This window comes from Malaclemys terrapin, chromosome 2, assembly GCF_027887155.1.
Source record: "Malaclemys terrapin pileata isolate rMalTer1 chromosome 2, rMalTer1.hap1, whole genome shotgun sequence".
NCBI lineage: Eukaryota > Metazoa > Chordata > Testudines > Emydidae > Malaclemys > Malaclemys terrapin.
The window spans coordinates 58608008-58629006 of NC_071506.1; the positions used below are offsets into that span (position 1 = coordinate 58608008).

The window sequence follows — 20999 nt, forward strand, 5'->3', positions numbered from 1 at the left end:
TTCAATTCCTTCCTCTACCTGATGAGAAGAAGGGATTTGAACATAGGTTTCATTGCTCTCAGGTGAGTGCCTTAATATATGGATTATGGGATATTCTGATGGGAGAGGGTCTCTCTATCTCTCTTGAAGCCATTCCACTTTGTATAAAAAATATGCATTGGACCAGAGAGACAGTATGAATCTATAGTCCAGTGCTTAGGGCACTCACCTCTGAGAGATTGCCTACTGGATCGGGCCCTGCAGGCAAGATAGGTGTGGGAAAGCTGATCTTCATGTGGTTTGAGGTACCTGCTGAGGCTTAGGTGTGAAGTATGCACTCCGTGCCTAAACTGAGGCATTGTGCACATGCCCAGCAGCATAAATGTAGGTGCTCAGGGGACTTTAACATTACAAAATGTTATAACATAACTATATAGTAGTGGAGCAGGGGTTTTAAGAGTTTCAGTGGCACCTAAATGACGGAATTAGGAGCAGAAGTCCTTTTGTGAATCTAAGCCCTTGCAAGCAAAAAAAAAACAAACCAAAAAACCCCAAAACAACCAAAACACAACCCTAAAAACTGTAAAGGACAAACACAATTTAAACTCTTGAGGAGAAGTCCAAGCCAAACTCAGGAGAAGAAAAAAAAAAGGAATGGAGAAAAGAGAAAATTGGGTATAACATATGAAGGAAAATAGAGAGCACTGCACAGTGTAAATATCTTGGGCCAGAGCAGGTGTATAATATATAAACCAAGGTTTGATCCCATAAGTGCTGATAAATCATGAACACAAACAGATGGACTCACAGTTTTCCTTTTACTATGTAGGTTGCATAGTTTCATAACATGGCACTGTGCCTGCATACCCTTCAGCAATTACCTCAGCTAAGCATACTGTTCAATTAGATTAATTAACCTGCAGCTGGCATGGTATAGAAGATAAATACTGTACTGAATTTAAACATGCTATAAACTCTTCAGGTACATCAATTAAGTGCATTTATATCATAATCTCTGCTTTTCTTTCTAAATTATATATTTTAAATAGAAATGGGCCTGGATCCAGACAGTCCTGAACTTTGGAGTTTGCACATCTCCCAGTCCTCTATTTCATACTGTTTCCAATCACTTTTGCACAAGAGAATGGCAGCATGCTGATAATCCATTATATGTGAGGACACAAGCAGAAGTTTCAGAACTGCCAGGTTAGATCTTGCTAGAGCCAGACTTCAGTCCTGCACCTAGAAAGAGTTCAATTTCATTTTCTATAATGGGCAAATATTACTCAGCAAAAGTCAGAAGACAAGGGAGAAACACACTACTGGCTCATTGCCTGAGATCTTCTACTAAAATAGCAAATGTCAGGAATTCAATAGACACTTGGACTGGAAGTCAGGAGATCTGGGTTCTATTCCTGGTTCTGCCACTGTCCTGTTCTTGGGCGCATGACTTCACCTCTCTATGATTCTGTTTCTATTCCCATCCTTGATCTGTCTTGCTTTGAAGTGTTTACAATCTAAATAGACAAGGATTGTGCCCCATAATATGTTTGTACAGTGCCTAACACAATGGGGCCCTATCTTGATTGGAGCCTCTAGTTGTTATGGCAATACAAATAAATAATAATAAAATTTACTCCAAACCTCCATTTATCGCATGCAGTATTATGGTTTATTCAGCTGTCTGGCTGCTCCCCAAGTGCATTAAGACCTTTCCCGAAAATCCTTACGAGAGCTAGATTAAATGATTGCACTGATATAGAACAGATAATGAAACACATGGCAAAAAATCATTGTAGAATTTAATACTTGCGTTTAATATACCCAGTCACAGTACTAACATGTGTCTGACATAATAAGGTGCGACCTTAGCCAATGTTAGGTTTTTTCCATTTATATAAATATTAGGGATCAGACCATCCCAAACGTGAATGGGGGACAAGAAACTCCAAAGAAATCTCAGACATTATTTTCAAATTGTCCCATGGGGAATGGTGACAGAGGTTGTCTCTGTAAAATCGAATGGAATTTGGCCCCCTAATACCAGAGATATGGGCATATCCACAGGGAAATCTACAGAGTGGCCTTCTGACTATGTTCCTGTATACCTTAAAAAGGAATTTCCTGTGGGCCTGCAAGGAGATAATGCTGTAAAGGGAACACTCTACTCTCTTGGTCATCTGGCTCAGTTATGTTAGAGTTGGGTCCCCTCTGCTCTGTACTGCCCAGGAATAGGGATAAAAGAAATATTGCAGTTAAGAAAAACTGTGATTAACTTGGAATGAAACTACTGAAGTAGTTTAAATTTATTTCCCATTCTGTTTACCATGATTTAGGAACTTCTCTAGGGTAGTATTTACAACTGCTTTTCCATGACAGTTAGTCAAGCAGTGGTCTGACACATCAATTACAGAAAATGAAATGCTGATTATAATATAGACAGATAGATATGCTCAAAACTCAGGAAGAGAAAAAATCACCAGTGGACTATCAGACTAGTCCAGGAAGGCTAGTTCTAATTTATATTTAGTTACTTATTGGTGTTATTCAAGAAATAGGCTCTCTCTCACAGTTATGGCAGTGAGTTAATGTGCAAATGTACAGCTGAGTTATTACATATTAGATACTCCTGGGGGAATTCTGTGCTACTGTGTGTGTGCATAATTAATAAGCTGTGCATATTTTTATTTTTTACGCAGAAAAAAGCTTCTGCTGAAATGCTGCTGCAGTGCCACCTTTTGCCCACCAAAAGGTGCTCTGGTTTAAGAACAGCAGCAGCTTCCAGCAGAAAATAACTTCTTCCATTCTACCTTTTGCCCCCCAGAGGGCGTTGTGGTACTAGAACAAAGCAGCAGTTCCTCACCAGCTAGGGAAGAGAAAGAGCTGCCTTCTTCATAGCGAGCCAGGTTAGGACACAGGGGTTATGAGGAGACAGACAGCATGGGATGCTGGGGGGGTCAGACAGGGACTCATAAGGGTGGTGGGGGAGGACAGACTGGGGCAAGGGCTGAATGGGAGTGGAGGCAAAGGGCTCCAGGGTGAGGGAGGTGCAGGGCCACATGGTGATGAGGGAAGTGGTGTAGAGCTACATAGGGACAGGAGATTGGCTGGATGGGGGCACAGAGACACACGGGGACAGGGGGAAGGGGGACAGGGACACATAGGGACAGGAGAGTGGCTTGGTGGGGGCACAGAGACACATGGGGACAGGGGGAGGTGCAGGGCCACATGAGGATGGGAGAAGTGGGTGTCTGAGTGGGGTTCGAGGGACACGTGGACAGGGGATGCAAGGACACATGGGGGTGCAGGAACACTTGGGGACAGGGGCAGATGTGCCTGACTGAATAGGATAGGGTAGGGGTCAGCCAGGGTCTCCATGGGGGAAGCTTCCTAACAATCCCTCCCTGCCCCTCCCCCCCAATCCTGTTCCATCCTTTTTCCACCCATACTCAACAACCCTCCAAATTGACACCCAGGTTCAGGGTGGATTTAAATCACTAGTCAGGAAGACTCAATTTAATCATGGATTTCCACATAAAAGTGCATTCTTGTTGGTTGTTATAACCTTAATACATAGTCTTCACAACTCAGAGATAGATGTAGGTTTCGTTTTTAGAAGGTACACTACATTTTTAAAGTGATTTATTTTGAAAACTTTTCGGATTAGTTTTACAGCTATATCAGAAAATGAATGATTGTTTGGTTATTTCATTTACCAAAGGTAATTGAAGCAGATATTTGTGAAGTCATTGGGAGGTGAACCATCTCATTAATATTTGGAGGATTTTCTTGCCATGCTGTATTAGGAGGAGAGCATCACCAGACAGACATTTAAATTGTTTTATTTAACTAAAACAACAACGTTATGTATTCTGGATATTTTTCTTCAACAGCAAACATATAATATTTTAACAAAACATGCATATGAATTTTTGAATTTAGTTAAACATTCAAGTATTTTAAAATCAGGTTTGTTTTTGTTTAACTATTTTAGATAAAAACAATTTTAATGAAATATTAAAAAAACAAAAATTAAATCGACTATGTCAGCCAGGTCAACATGAGAAACTTAAAATATTGGCTTCTGCAGCTAACTCAGTCGTCTTCACCTTCATTCACCTATTCGTTCATAATCTGGAAAAGAAAAACAAGCTTTCCTGCTTTTTCAGGTCCCAAACGATTTCTCAGTTTGGAATGAATTAGTCCAAAGGAAGAAAATATTCTTTCTACACCGTCAGAAGAACCTACTGCTGTTAAAAGTGAGATTATCACTTCAACAGTCTCTGAATCCAAGTGCTTCAGTGACTTTCACCAGTTCACTGGTATGACTTTCTTTAAAACATCATCAACAAACATATTTCTTGAATGGTTCACCCTTAGCTCTGAAGTTTATTATAGTTGGCATTATGGAGAGATGATTGCTGGATGTCCATGTCATAGCCAACTCCTCTTCTTCAGCAGTTAAGATTTGACCCTGGTACCAAGTATTGAGAGAATATTTGCAAGAAAATGAGCTGGAGATAGGGCTTGTCCCATTCTTTTTTTTAATGCTTGTAATTTAACTCTGTCATTGCATATTTCTCTTTTTAAGATCTCACTCAGTTCCTTCCACATTTCAACAGCATCAAAAATAAAACAGCTATTTCCCTGCATTTTGTTTAAGGTTACAGAAATAGGCTTCAGGTTACACAGCGTGTGTTCAACATTTCTTTTAAACCCCATGTTGAGAACTTTGACTGTGATAGTTCCATCTGTTTTTTCACGATTTTGTTCACAAATTTTCATCAGATTAGGCCAGTTCTTGATATAGTGTTCAAAACAGTCCACTACTGAGTTCCATCGCACGTCTTGTGGGAGAGTTAGCTTGCTTCCTCCCACTTTTTTCAGTGCAGCTGCTGCAAAGTGGTTATTATGGAAGTATTTTGCAATTTCAACAACATTAGCCTTTATTTCTGGAACACTGAAGTCTTTGGCTAGGAGGGGCATCAGATGAGCACTGCTACCGTATGTTATTAGCTTGGGACTTTCTTCTCTCTCTCTTCTAAATTTCTTCTCATCTTGGATACATATGCAGCATTGTCTGTGATCAAGCTGCATACTAGACATTTGAATATTTTTTCACAGTTTGTTATAGCTTTTACTGCTACTTCTTGTAAGTATTCTGCTGTGTGTGCATTTTCTGATCTATTAATTGTTTCTGTAAGGAAGACATTCCCTTCTTCTGTTGTCACACAAGCAGATACAACAGGATCATTGTGGGCATTGCTTCACCCATCAAGATTCAGGTAAACAATTTCACCCTTTAGATCTTTTGCACACTGTTCAATTTCTCTTTCATACACTTTATCCAGCAATTTGCCGGCGACATCTGCTCTGTTGGGTGGACTGTATCCTAGTCTTAATGACTGAACCATGTTAATGAAGTGTGGGTTCTCAGTCATACGGAAAGGAGAGTTTGTTGCATGAACAAACCGGGCAATATTTTCATCAATTACCTCTTTTTTGTAATCTGCTGGTTCTTATCTTACTTTTTTGCTACAGGTGATTTACTGGCTATGTGACATACATGATGTGACTGAAACATTATCATTGGCAGATAACTCTGAAACTATAGAAAATGATGGTGATCTTGATGGTGGATTGTCTTCAGAATCCTGTTGAGGATGGATTTTCCTAAACAAAATAAGTCAATGCAGTTATTTAATTATTATTACCATACTGCTCATTTAGTATTACTCATTGTATTTACTGACAGTAGTACTTTAAAGGTGAAATTGTAAAAGGAAGATCTGTCTATTTCAGCTATTTATTTTTTATCACAACTGTATCTAAAATGATAGTACCATAGAGTAACAACTCTATTTTTTGCTCAAACTTGAGAATTCAAGAATAGTCCAGAAGGAAGGCAATCAGTCCTTAAGAAAGAAGTATGAAATAAAAAAGTTTACCAACCTGAAGATCCTGCGTGTTCAGACATGTTTCTTTTATCATCTTCAATGCAGCTTCCTCCTGAGAAGAAACACTTCATGATGTTGTTTCATTTGGGCAACCAGGCCTTGCATTTCTTCGTTGCACTGTTTGCATTTTGCACGCATGCCTGTCTTACCCACAGGTAGAGGAACTTCATTAAAATATTCCCAAACTGGGTTTCTTTTACGGCCTGCTGCCATTATAGGTTTTCTCTTTTAGTGAGAGAATGATATGGTAGGTCTCAAATCAATGAAGGCTACACTCAGAAAGACCTCAAGACTTCTGGAATATGCTGCTCAAACAGTTTTACTTTTGCTTCTACTGCCTGTCCCTCCCTTCTCACATTTATCTCCAGACGTCTTCTCCTTGTCCAGTTCTATTCTGCCCCCAGCAATCTTCTATTCATTGAACTTTTTGAAACTTTGCACTTTTAGAGAGAGGTAAGGGATTGACTCTGTGTACACAAATTTGCAGAGGGACAATAGGGTTGAGGTCTGTTATTTCTCACCCCTATATATTATTTATTTATTTAAAAGCATTTTTGCTGTTAACAAGCATGTTATCTCTGGAGACACAAATCTACAGTTTGAGAACTGCAAAACTAAGCATCTCGGATAGTATCTTCTAGACCAGGGGTCGGCAACATTCGACACGCCGCTCGCCAGGGTAAGCACTCTGGCGGGCCGGGCCAGTTTTCTTTACCTGCTGACGCGGCAGGTTCAGCCGGTCGCGGCCCCCACTGGCTGCGGTTCGCCGTCCCGGGCCAATGGGGGCGGCGAGAAGCCACGGCCAGCACATCGCTCGCCCGCGGCTTCTCGCCGCCCCCATTGGCCCGGGCGGCAAACCGCAGCCAGTGGGGGCCGCGATCGGCTGAACCTGCCGCATCAGCAGGTAAAGAAAACTGGCCCGGCCCGCCAGGGTGCTTACCCTGGCGAGCCACGTGCCGAACGTTGCCGACCCCTGTTCTAGACTAAGCACTGAGTCCCATTGGGTAGATAGAAAGATTAACCTAAATAATCTATACAGACGCCCCTGTAGCCCCATAAGATTGAGTCCCTAATGCATGAACTATTGGAACTCATTTACAAAACTTTTCTTAAACATTACATGAATATATTGTCTCATACTATAGAATTAGAATTTATAATCCCTATTCCATGATGAGATATCTTTGAGCTATATGTATCTTTAGATATATTTTTTCTTCAAAAAGCATTTTATCAAAAAAATCTGATTTAAATAAAAAAAATCTGAATTTTTTTTAAATCATTGATTTTAATCCACCCGGCCCAGGTTCCTTCCCAGCAATTTATTTCCCTCTCCCTCAGCTGCTCCGTCACCCCCTGACTCCCCCAAGCCTTTGCACTACTTCTGAGGGGTGTGGGAAATACGGTTCTTTATTGTAGTTTAAATGAATTATTACTCAGAGTTTTGTATTAATATGCCTATTAAGGAATCTATTTGTCAAAAAACATTTCCTGACTCTGTATTGTTACAGACATACTTGCTGACGGGTATTTTTAAATAAATGACAAAAAATAATTGTAATTGGTTTAATTATATTGTGTTATTTTGACAAATGAAATATGCAGAATTTTAAAATATTGTGCACAAAACTGTTAATTTTTTGTTGCGGAATTTTTAATGTTTGTGTGCAGAATTCCCCCAGGAGTAAATAGAGTAGCTTGTATGTATTGATGTTATAAGGGTGAAATTTTTATAAGTAATGTAACTGATAGAGATTTATTTTGTTTTCTTCCACATCCTCTTTTTACATGGTTAGAGAATGAAAGGGCATCCTTAGAAAATGACAAAATGGTGGAAGACCGTAAGTTCTTGTTAAACAACAGTCTTCTTATATTTGTGCCATTGATGTGCATTATGCAAAAATAAGTGCTAATATTTTTGTTGTAATAAGAAACAACAGTAGGATTTCAAAAGGTTTAATGACATCTCTGAAGCAAAAGACTGGGCCTGTGATAAGCTGTTGATTGCCACAAACCTTACAAAAATAAAGATAATAGTTGAAATATTGGACACTTGGATATTGTAAAGACTTTAAGGATCCATTATTTTATACCCACAATTCCAACATATTGTCTAATCTTAAATAATTATTATGACTGTCAAATTTAGCTATTTTCAATTTTTTTGCTTACTGTACCCATTTTATATAGTTTTTTTATTCATAATGTAATTAAACTTTATAAAGCTTCTGCCATACAGAGTTTTGTTTTTGTCATGTTAGGATAGTAGTGAAAACCTAATTTTGGATGTGCATTTTATTTCCATAGTGGCTTTGTTTAATTTGCACTAACTTTGTCCTCTGTGCTAGAGAACTGTAGTTCAATTTCCAGAGAACTGTGGCTCATACTGATATTAAGTTATATAGCTGGAGCCTGAGGCTGTTAGGAGGTGACTTGTATTGTGTAATGTCCAGAAAAAAATCTCTCTGTTTCAAGCCAATAATTTGGAATAATCAAATTAGAGTTTGCCTCCAAAGAATCTATCACAGGTTTTATAGGACACCTAATGCATGGTACAGGACATTTAGAGTTTTACTTAGCTCTATGTAGACATGCAACCCAAAAGGATATATTCAATAAAGCTGCTACTTTTTAATTAATAATGAACTTTAGCATATTAAATTGAACTCTCAGTAACCTGAGAGATGTAACTAAAAATGTATTCAAATTAAAACCCCAGATCAGAAGTCCAGCACAAAATACCAATTTAGTATCTCTATAATGAGCTATACCAAAATCCTGAATCCAAACACTCCTGAAACTGAGTTTCACCATGTAGATTGGACTATGAACTTTGCCAAGTGTTGTGAGATTTGGATTTGGCATTTTATAGAGATACTGTGATTCAATCCTGGGTCCAGAGTTCAGCTTCAACTGCTTGGTTTCATATTATTTCTAGAGATAATACTTAGAACAGTCCTTTTATTATGATGATAAACTATCTGTGGTGGCCATTGTTCTGGAAGTTAGAATGAACAGAATATAGTCCATGTTTTGGCCAGCATTCACTCTGTTGTGAACTATTGTTCACTGCCTAATTATTGTATCATTTTCCTTCCAAGCCACTACTGAAAACCAAATTCCTCTCTCTCTTTCTCTCTCTGAAGGGATTGTTCATGAAATTACAAATGGATCATGGAGAATGCCAAAGATTGCTATACTGAATTCTCAACTTTGAGGGAGGTTGGCCTAGGAGATATGGACTAGCCAGTCACAGTCTCCGTCTTCTCTACCCTTTCTGTGTTGCTTTGTAAGGCTGCCTTCTCAAAGAAGAGAAAAGCACAGGGGGTGGCCCTGCCAGCAGGCAGCAGTGTGACTCTGTGGGGGTGACCTGTCAATCTAGGGTTTTCTACTGTGCTCATCCCCACAGCAGCTGCTCACTACATATGTTTAAAAACCCCAAATAAGCAAACTGAAATCCAGTTTCCAGTGGCAATAAAATCAGCCAGGGCTTTCCCTGCCTCCTCTTCTCCAGTCTCATGCTCCCAGCAGCAGAAGTCTACTGCTTTGGGAGGCTGCCGGCTGCATATTTTGGGGGGCGGTTATGGCTGCGTGGTTGCAGGGGGGGTGCACTGGTGCCTGTTCTGCTTCTCTTTCTTATTAATCCATGTTTTGAGGGAAAATTAGTTTCTTGGTTCTCCACCTTATCTCAGGGGTACCCTTTGTACTGCTCCCCTCCACCAGCCCAACAGTAGCGGTTCTCTTCAAAGTTAGGCTGCCCCTGGGAGCCTCGACCCTCTGCTGTGATATCTGAGGCCCTTCAAAAATTATTTTAAAAAATTGGCCGAGTTAGGGCTATAATTAACATTGACAGCCCCCAGCCCCTTTAAAAATCACCCCACAGACTGAGGGATGGGAGATACACTAGGAGTTAATGCTATTGTAGTGAATTGGATATTTTTCTCTTAAATTTCCTTCTGAATGTATGATAAACATGTATTTTTATGTCTTGAATCTGTAATATAGCTGTCACAAGATTTTAGAAGTGTTTCCTTTTCGTCCTTGTCATTCTAATTTGATTTCCAAAAATGTTTATTGATATATTTTTGGCATTGTCATGAAACTGTAACACCATCTCCTTACATTTGCATCAATATCTTATCTTCCTGCCCCAATGTCACCTTATTTCTTTCTGTTTTGACATTGCAATATCATAAATGTTCAATAACAGTGATGCAGGCTTAACTGCCTTGTCTAGTCTAGAACACTTATGTTTCAAAATAAATGAAAGCTTCTTAGCACAATTTATGGATTAATTCTTTCCACCAAATTTTATATTTAAAGTTTAATACTTTTCTTTGTAAAGCTCACAAGAAAACATTTGAAACTGGATCAAAATGATAAATCCTCCCATCTATAATTGATTTACTAGAATTTTGGAGGACTAGAAGAGATTAAAATTGGATGCAGACCAGACATGCTGATTTGCAGCCTGACCACTTTTGAAATGACAAGGGCCTAAATCTGTCTTGCTTTGCTCATACAAGTAATCCAACTGAAGTCAACTGAGCAAGGAGAGCAGGATTTGACCTTTGAGTACTAAACCCCACAGCAAGTGCTTTATAACAACATACAACTCAACTGTTCAGCACCTCTGTAATATGTTCAATCTAGAGCTCATTAAAGTGTACAGTGGAGCACAACTCTCCAGCTCACAAATAGGACACAAGATACAGATCTTGGAGTCATCGTGGATAGTTCTCCGAAGACGTCCGCGCTGTGTGCAGATGTGGTCTCCTCATCTCAAAAAAGATATACTGGCATTAGAAAAGGTTCAGAGAAGGGCAACTAAAATGATTAGGGGTTTGGAACGGGTCCCATATGAGGAGAGATTAAAGAGGCTAGGACTTTTCAGCTTGGAAAAGAGGAGACTAAGGGGGGGGTATGATAGAGGTATGTAAAATCATGAGTGGTGTGGAGAAAGTGAATAAGGAAAAGTTATTTACTTGTTCCCATAATATAAGAACTAGGGGCCACCAAATTAAATTAATGGGCAGCAGATTTAAAACAAATAAAAGTAAGTTCTTCTTCACACAGTGCACAGTCAACTCCTTGCCTGAGGAGGTTGTGAAGGTCCAACACAGTGGAACTCCTTGCCTGAGGAGGTTGTGAAGGCTCGGACTATAACAGGGTTTAAAAGAGAACTAGATAAATTCATGGAGGTTAAGTCCATTAATGGCTATTAGCCAGGATGGGTAAGGAATGGTGTCCCTAGCCTCTGTCAGAGGGTGGAGATGGATGGCAGGAGAGAGATCACTTGATCATTACCTGTTAGGTTCACTCCCAATGGGGCACCTGGCATTGGCCACTGTCGGTAGACAGGATACTGGGCTGGATGGACCTTTGGGCTGACCCAGTATGGCCATTCTTATGACACTGCCAGTGGGAACAGGAACGGGGAGCTGGAGGATTCCAGGTGGCTGTGGTTCCCAGTATGACCTGAAGGAAGGAGGTGGCGTGCAGGAAACTCTGTACAAGCCCGGGACCCAGCATCAGGCTTTTTCTCTCTCTGGCTTTCTGGCAGGAGGTGGTGAGGGTATCTGAACTGGGGGTAGCCCACGGCTGGGCTCTGGGGGCAAGGGTGTCTTGGTTGGGGGGGGTCTGAAGCTTGGCTCTGGGGGAGAGGGGATGTGGGTGTCTGGGCTGCGGGGGACACAACTGGGTTTTTAGGGGAAGTGGTGCAGGTGTCTGGGCTGGGGTGGGGGCACTCCACAGCAGGATTCTGGGGTGTGTGTGTGCAGGTGTCTGGGCTGGGAGGGCCCTGCCGCTGGGGTCTGGGGTTAGGGGATGTGGGTATCTGGGCCAGGGGCGGGCGTGGCTGGGCTCTGGAGGCAGGGGACAGAGAAATAGGAAATGGGTTGTCATAGAAGTGTTTTTAACTTTCTAATCCTGGGAAATCTTTTTTTGTTGTCTGTATTGTTACAGCCATAGTTGCCGGCAGGTATTTTGAAATAAATTACCAAAATAATTGAAACTGGCGTGATTACATTGTGCTATTTTGATAAATAAAATTTGCAGAATTTTAACATTTTGTGCACAGAATTTTTAATTTTTTGGCACAGAATTACCCCAGGAGTATGTTATGTGCTTTCAGTCTTAACAGGTTTTCTTCTTTTTTTCCTTCTGGGACTTTTATATGTGGTTTATTGATACAACTAATTCATATTTTTTAACTTTCAGTATGTTAGATCTACATGTGTTATTAATAAATATGGCTAAATATTATATCCTACTGGATTATGACATTATCATCAATGGATCCCAAATACAATTTTTTAAAACTTTGTTTATTTAGGCAAAATTACAATAAAATGTTAACATACTACAAGTGGTAGATTGATTTATGTGGACTATCTTGATAATGTAGAGTGCAAGAAATAATCTTATTGGTACAGAAACATCAGAATTTTATATCTTCAGAAGTGAAAGATACAGTAAAGAAATTCTGAAATAACTGAAAACTATTCCTGCTTTTTTGCTATTTCAGCACTACCATCCAAAGCCTCTATTCCTGCAAGCAGATGTGCTATAATGGACTCCTATGCCTGTGCAGGGCTGGAGTAGGGGCCTAGACAGGTACATTCAGATAGCAGAAGAACAAAGGGAAATATTTCCAATCCAAACTGTAGATGCTCTTTTCTTTTCTTTTTCACTTAGCAAATATGGCTGAATGTTAAGAAACCATTATTTACAGTCCATCTCAAAGAAAGTCAATTTGTTTTGTTTTCCATTCATTATTTATAACATTATATTATTTGTCGTTTTTGTCATTTTGTAGAGCTTCCAAGAGCAGCTGTCAGGATCTTAAGCAACATGACATTCCTTTTTGTGAGTTTGTCATACACAGCTGAGAGTGCCATTGTTACTGCTTTTATTACCTTCATTCCCAAGTTCATCGAGTCACAGTTTGGCATACCAGCTTCCAATGCCAGCATCTACACTGGTAAGGCATTGCCTTTAGCACAACATTGAAAGGCTTATCATTTTCTGACCACTGAAACAAAAGCAATAGAGGGAAAAAATAAAACTCACTTTAAAATGATAATCTTACCAGCTAAATAATGTCTAACTTTACTTTTTCGGTTCAGAATTCCAGTAGTTCTGTGGGTGTTTGCTATGTTTGTTTAATAAAACGTGAACCAAATGTTGTTGTTTTTGTTTTATACAAGTGAAGAACTTGCCATTTTTTTAGGTTATATTAAAGTTTTATTGTGAGGGGAAAATATATGGGGAAATACCATCACACTCATAGACCTTAGGGTCAGAAGTGACCATCATGATCACATGCAAGGTACAGAGAATCTGCCATTAGTTTAAAAGGACTTATAAGTTCTTATATTGTTTAATATTAATTTCTTAAAATCTAGTTTTACTTTGTACTCCTCAACCTTTACAATATCTCTCCCTTCCTTTTCTCCAGTGACCAAATGACTTGTCTATGCCCTACTCATTCATCTTCCACCTTGACTATTGCAATCTCCTCCTCGTTTATTTATTTATAACAGCCTTGCCACAATCCAGCCCATCCACAATGCTGCTGCCAGAATCATCTCTCTCATCACTTAAATTATGTATCCACCCTCTTGGAGAGATTTCAGCAGCTCATCATTGCAACATGCATCCAGTTCAAACTTTTGTCCGTGCTTTAAAAGTCCTACCTTATACAGCCCGATCCAGTAATTTGTTCCATGGGGGCAGACCCCCATGCACTTACATGAAGCCTGACTGATTTCACTGGGGCTCTGTGTGGGTGCAAGGGGCCCCCTACGCAGAATAATTTACAGAATTGGGCACCATGTGTTGGCCCTGCTCTCTTGACTCTGCTGATGAAAGCAGCCTTTGCTACTCCTCTCATTTCCTTCTCTCACAAACATCTTTGTGCTTTCTTCTGAGCTGCCTCCTGCATTCCCATGCATGGAATGACCTCCTCAAACCTGTTCACCAGCCCACCTCCCTTTCCTTGTTCAAATCCCTCCTAAAAACTCACATCTTTCATCTCACCTTTGAGAACCAAGGGAGAGAAACACAACATTTTAAAAAATAATACAAAACTATCAAGAAGATCATTCTGCCCTGAGTAACGAACCTGTTACATACCTCCCTGTGTAACAAAGCCCCTGGTTGGGCCCATCTATGGGGATTGAACCTAGAAACTCTGGGGCTAAATGCATGACTTTCCACTGTTTGAGTGAAAACAGCTGGCCCAGTAACTTGGAGGCAGAAACACACTCATAAAACTCTTATGTTATTCAGGTACCAGAGGGAGACAAAGGTCCATGCTGGTATAATATGGATTACACTTGCCTTTTCCCTCTGTTTTTGTTGGTAATTCACCCTGCCACCTTTGTCACACCACTATTAAATTGTAAGTCTTTCAGGGTAGGGGCCATATCTTTGAAAGGCATCCACCGCTATTTTTGGTACTTAGAAATATCGAAGAAATAACAAAACAAGCAATAATAAGCCTTGATCTTTCCCTGCATGGCCTATTTTGAACTTCTTTGAATATGCACCATTTTAGAAGGAAAACCATTCCAGCTTTTCACTTTCAGTATCTTTTCATTTCTGTAGTCAGAAACACTAATTCTCTTAAAGGTATTCTCTTTTCCCATTTTTCCTGGTTCTGAAGCAGTTCAAGCGTGTCTATTGCTGTACAACATACATGAAAAATTCCATAGTTCTTGAGATGCACAATGACCCAATGAAACTCATAGTCACAAATTATTATTGAAGCAAGGAGTTTAGCAAGATTAAAAACAGGGATGAACATTTATATGATAGAATATCCAGTTACATTAAATAAGATTAAAAAAATGGGAGGGAAATAAATCCACATGCTTCAGGACATGTCAACCATTAACTGAGAATGGTAGGAAAAATCTTCCTCTATAGGCAAGCTATTCCATAATTGCCAACTTCAAGGTTTTTTTTCCCCCATCTGTCACTGAAGCACATGTTACTGGCCACCATCAGAGACAGGATACTGAACTAGATGGACCACTCATCTGATCTGGCGTGGCAATTCCTATCTTACTGGGAGGTAATGTGACAACAAATCTCTGGCCATTATTCGAATACTCCAAACTTCAAAATGGAGTCACTTCCCCACCTCCTAGCCCCGGCTATGCCCCAGCGCGTGAGTGAAGTACCAATGGACTAGGCATGCATGATCACTCCAGAAGAGAAGAGAGAACTGTAGGAGAAGGAGAGAAAACTGTCTAGTTGCATGGATCCAGGAAAGGAGAGGAAGCAGTGTGAGATGGAGAGACAGGGAGAAAGAGGATCTGAGTTGGAACCTTGGGTGTCTATCCAGTCCGGGGTCGGTGGAAAAAAAAGAGCAGTCTTTCTGGGATCCTGATCAGGACAGTGGGAAGTAGCAGCAATGGGAGTTTTCTGTGGAAGCCTGTGGAGCGGGGAGAGACATCCTGTGCAGGACATGAAATTAATTAATTATATCATACAGATTCTTGAAGTGATGTTGTAGTTGTGTTGGTTCCAGGATACGAGAGACACAAGGTAGGTGAGGTAATACTTTTTATTGGACCATCTGTGGGTAGAAGGGGCAAGCTTTTGAGCTTCACAGAACTCTTCTTCAGGTCTCTTGAAGAGTCACTAGGTTAGTTGAAGAAGAGATCTGGGTAGCTCAGAAACTTATCCTTTCTACCAACAGAAGTTGGTCCAATGAAAGATATTATTTACTTTGGCTCTCATATAAAATATAATGGCAGTTATGATTTATGGGACGCTAATTCCCGCTGATGGTTCTAGTGGTTACACAAACTAGGAGTTTTGCTCTCATGATTTATGGCATCACTGGTAGTTTTGATGGAATTATTGACCCATAACTCACATTAGAGGCTGTATACACACAAGAACGAGTGCCAATAAAACATTCATGTGAGACAAAACACGCAAAGGTTGGAAAATTCCAAAAAGTTAGGATTAGATTGAGCCTTTGCTGTATCCTGAGTATGGAGCAGTGTATAGCTGCACTGCCCCAGAGAAGATCCTCAGGGAGTAATTGTGACTCTCAAAAAATCACAGTTCCCCCCTCTATTGCCCACTTACTACTGTGGCAGGTGGGTAATTTCCTACAGTTATTTAGTAACATTTAATTTTTCTAGAGTTCTTTTGAAGGAAAAAGAAGATTTGGAGGTAGCCAGTGTATTCAGTGACACCAGTGGAGCTTGTAAATTACTTGTACTGTTAGTTTACAAGCTATTCTAGCTTCAGTTGCAGGGTAATTTGTAAATTCTTTGAACCAAAATATCTACACTTCAGATGTGCACTTAACTAGCTGTACATATATGCTCAGTGCTTCTATCTTTGTGTGGCCAGCTGGAGACCTACTGAGATTTTGCACAGTGAATTTTCAATTGGCAATTTACAAACAGCCATCTCTTTGCTAAATTTCATTCAGTTTCTTTTCTCAAACAAAGCAAAGGCATTAGTCTTCAGTGAGGATTAAATCCATGCAAGATTTCAAGTTTTGAACTTGAGTTTCCTTTGCTGTAGTCTTTTTTATTTAAAAAAAAAAAGTGGTTAGAATTTTTTAAATGCGAAAAGTTTAATTTTTCTACCCACAGTGAACTACAAAACCCAAAACACCTAAAGCTCTTAAACTTTCTAAAAACAAACAACAAGAAGTTGACTTCAGGGCAGAGGCTAAACTTGGAAAATTTCAGCTCAAAAGAGAAAATGATTCAGTAAATTATAAAAGTGTGTGAAGAAAGAGGGTTATATTTTGCAATCTAAACTCTTTTGCATTCACTAGTAACTTCTACTGTTCCTAAATATAGTAATATACAGTAAACTGGTTCTACTTCTTTTCTAGAAAAAGCGCAGTGTACAACTTACACAGAATTGATTTTTAAAATCTCTTTGCTACTCCTTTTGGAAATGCAATGCTGGGAGCAAATACTGCAGGTTTCTGCAAGCAGACTATTAGTAGCTGTTATCATCTTTTCTCCTGTGGGAAAGCTTCAAGTGCTGCAGCATTCTGACAACAGCAAAAAGGGCAGAGCCCAAAAATTACTGACTGAAAACTGATCTTAGGTACTATATACAGCATAGTATTTTGTGCACACACAAAAAATCCTGTATGCCAAATCATCATTGTAAAATAAAGCAAAGTGCAGTACAATGGCTTACTATCAAATCTCAGTTTTGTTCCATTATATGACTTTGAAAGTGAAAAATGAATACCTCAATTAGTTGTATATGCTTTGCTTTGGAAGCTCCTCTGGAAGAGCCATTGTAGTAGTGACTATGTTGTTTTGATAGTGTATTACCTTCCATTTCACATACACTGTATGAAAAAATATATAAGTATCAAGTTCTGCTTTGCACAGGGGGCAAAATTGCATTCCAAGCCCCATGATATACTGAGTGAATGTATGCTGCTGCAGGCTTCCCTCTGTGCTACCAACTAGCTGCAGGTCAGCGTGTTCCTGTCCCCTTCCCTTAAGGGTGAATTTTTTCCCCTGATGGACACATAGAGGAAGAAGTCCATGTGCTCCTTGAGTGCACGGTTTTCAATTGTTCCCTAGTTCTTGCCCGAGTGGGATGAATGTGGAGGGGGTGGGGGGAAGGGGAGACAAACATTCTCCTTATCCCCTCAGCTCCTGTTCTAAGGACAATCTGGCCCAGAATGGATGGGAGAGCAGCACAGCTTTCTGTAATAGCTGAAAACCAAGCCAGAAAGAGGTAGTGAGGTCACTGAATGCAAAGGATGGGTCAGAAGGAGGTATCTGGAAGAATGAAGGTAAATTATAGGGAGTGGGGAAGGAGAATAAAATAGCATGAGGGGATTTTTGCAGGAAGTTGGGAAGAGCAACAAGATGGACAATACACAGGGCCAGATCCTGACTTGCTGTAAATTGATATAGCTGAGGACCGAAGCTTAAAGAGTGTTCCAAATTGTCCTGCTCTTCAATCCTTGTGCTTGTGCCCTACCTCAGAACAGTTACTGCCTGGTGGATTCATAGATTCTAGGACTGGAAGGGACCTCGAGAGGTCATCGAGTCCAGTCCCCTGCCCTCATGGCAGGACCAAATACTGTCTAGAGTAGACCATCCCTGATAGACATTTATCTAACCTACTCTTAAATATCTCCAGAGATGGAGATTCCACAACCTCCCTAGGCAGTTTATTCCAATGTTTAACCACAGTTAGGAACTTTTTCCTAATGTCCAACCTAAACCTCCCTTGCTGCAGTTTAAGTCCATTGCTTCTTGTTCCCTTAGAGGCTAAGATGAACAAGTTTTCTCCCACCTCCTTATGACACCCTTTTAGATACCTGAAAACTGCTATCATGTCCCCTCTCAGTCTTCTCTTTTCCAAACTAAACAGACTCAATTCTTTCAGCCTTCCTTCATAGGTCATGTTCTCTAGACCTTTAATCATTCTTGTTGCTCTTCTCTGGACCCTCTCCAATTTCTCCACATCTTTCTTGAAATGCGGTGCCCAGAACTGGACACAATACTCCAGCTGAGGCCTAACCAGCGCAGAGTAGAGCAGAAGAATGACTTCTCGTGTCTTGCTTACAACACACTTGTTTATGCATCCCAGAATCACGTTTGCTTTTTTTGCAACAGCATCACACTGTTGACTCATATTTAGCTTGTGGTCCACTATAACCCCTACATCCCTTTCTGCCATACTCCTTCCTAGACAGTCTCTTCCCATTCTGTATGTGTGAAACTGATTGTTCCTTCCTAAGTGGAGCACTTTGCATTTGACTTTATTAAACTTCATCCTGTTTACCTCAGACCATTTCTCCAGTTTGTCCAGATCCTTTTGAATTTTGACCCTATCCTCCAAAGCAGTTGCCATCCCTCCCAGTTTGGTATCATCTGCAAACTTAATAAGCATACTTTCTATGCCAATATCTAAGTCATTGATGAAGATATTGAATGGAGCCGGTCCCAAAACAGACCCCTGCGGAACCCCATGCGTTATACCTTTCCAGCAGGATTGGGAACCATTAATAACTACACTCTGAGTACGGTTATCCAGCCAGTTATGCACCCACCTTATAGTAGCCCCATCTAAGTTGTATTTGCCTAGTTTATCGATAAGAATATCATGCGAGACCATATCAAATGCCTTACTAATATCATGCGAGATCATATCAAATGCCTTACTACAGTTAATCAAGTTAACATTTTGCTATTTGTCCTTTTGATAAATATTGAGAGAGAAAATGTTCAGAATGGGTAAAAAAGTTGGAATTATGTCCTTCTCGCATTCATATCCAATTGTTTATTCTCCTGGGAGTTAACAGCTCTGAAGTTGTTCCCTCAGAAGAGACATTCTTTTAGAAAGAATTAAAAATATTAATGCCCACTCTGTTGAGAGATTGAGAGATCTTTCTAATTCCACACAGAATTATTATTAAGATCTTAGGTTCACAGTTGGTGTAGTAATTATGGTGGCATTGCTTGTAACATTTATTAACAGTTATTTTCACATTTCCAACCTCAGACTTGTTACAGAGATTGTCTTCTGCAAATGTTTGTGGGTAAAGCAGGGGAAGGTTCTGTTACAATTGCAGCTATATTACAATATGTTTTTCAGTAGACTTTTGTTTTACATGTCCCATCATTAAAAAAAACAAACAAAAAAAAACGCCTATCATGATTTTTTCAGCCCCCTTTCACTGGATGCAACTGTCTGAAAGCTTCTAAATTCACATTTGATGCTGAATGAATCTCCCTGAGCAAGACCATCACTTAAAGATGTACAATAAGAAGCAATGGGCAGTGAGAGCCAGGAGAAGCTAGGAAAAACAGGAACTTTGCACAGTTTAGCAACTCCACAGGGCACTGGGAGATAGGGCTAGCCTGTTGCCCCACTACAACACTACCAATTGATGTTCATAACAGCAAAGTCACAGTTCTTATCCATAAACATGTCAGGGCTTAAAGTTTATTGTGCTCTAAATTTTAAGTGCCAAGTCTTTCAAGTGGTGGAATGCTAAGGGCCAGATTTGGATATCTTCATTCACAGTGAGTCTTCAAGGAGTCCTGTTAAAATCAAGGGGACCACTCATGAGACATGGTAATGCTCAACATGAGTAAAGATATCAGAATCTGGGTATCAGCTGGTTAGCATCTATGACCATAAAAGTTTACAGAGCTCCTAGAAAAAAGACTCATTAGGCTGTTAGAACGAGGTAGGCTTATGAAGTTTGGTCCTGTCCTGAAGGTTTGGATTAGTACATATACTTCACTGGGACTCATCATAGGAGTAAGAAAAGCAGGATTTACCCCAACATTTGAACTAATTTCATCAGAATTTCACTAATTAAACTGGATCAATCTGCATTCCTTGTGATGTTCTGGGGACTACCCAGAGCAGTAAGGGGTCCTGTCATCGCCTGCCTTGTAACCTTTGGGGTCTGTGCAGCTATGTTTTGATTCCCTGCCACTAGTAGCCAGCCCACTCTGAAATAAATACAAATCAATATTTCTGCTTGTATATGCAATTTTTCTTTTTCTGCTGCTGGGAAAATCATAAAGAAGCTTTTATTAATCCTTTGACATCAGTCCCAGAGCACTAAAAATTCTGACTCAGTTTGCTGGTAGTGAATTAGTCAATGAGGGCCATATTGTGGAATTTGTCATAATCTAATTAGTGGGTGAAACCAATATTTATTTTCTATTCTCTCTCCACAGTTCCTGTTTTAACCTTACATCTCACTTTCTTCCAAACAGGTGTGATTATTGTCCCAAGTGCTGGGGTTGGCATTGTGTTAGGTGGCTACATTATTAAAAAGCTCAAACTTGGTGCAAGAGAGTCTGCGAAGCTGGCTATGATTTGCAGCGGTGTGTCTTTGCTGTGCTTTTCAACGCTTTTCATTGTTGGATGTGACAGCATTAATCTAGGGGGCATAAATATCCCATACACAACGGGGTAAGTGTCTTTGAATCAATGATTGCAATGCCAGCTATTTGCAAAAGCCTGCTAGAAATCTCGCTATTTTATTTAATTTAAAAATGAGCTATTTTTGAAGTCTATTCA

At 40.0% G+C, this 20999-nt stretch overlaps 1 protein-coding gene across 3 annotated transcripts in view; it reads left to right on the forward strand.

The window, feature by feature from the left end:
• Window positions 1-20999, forward strand: part of SLCO5A1 (solute carrier organic anion transporter family member 5A1) — a 126244-nt gene that overhangs the window by 72802 nt on the left and 32443 nt on the right. For all 3 annotated transcript variants that reach the window (XR_008444074.1, XM_054020528.1, XM_054020529.1), the window contains 2 exons: window positions 12754-12918; window positions 20693-20891. Coding sequence is in view for 2 of the 3 variants with exons in the window: in XM_054020528.1 (XP_053876503.1) it covers window positions 12754-12918; window positions 20693-20891 (364 nt within the window). In the remaining variant the exon portion in view is untranslated. The remainder of the gene's footprint in view (window positions 1-12753; window positions 12919-20692; window positions 20892-20999) is intronic.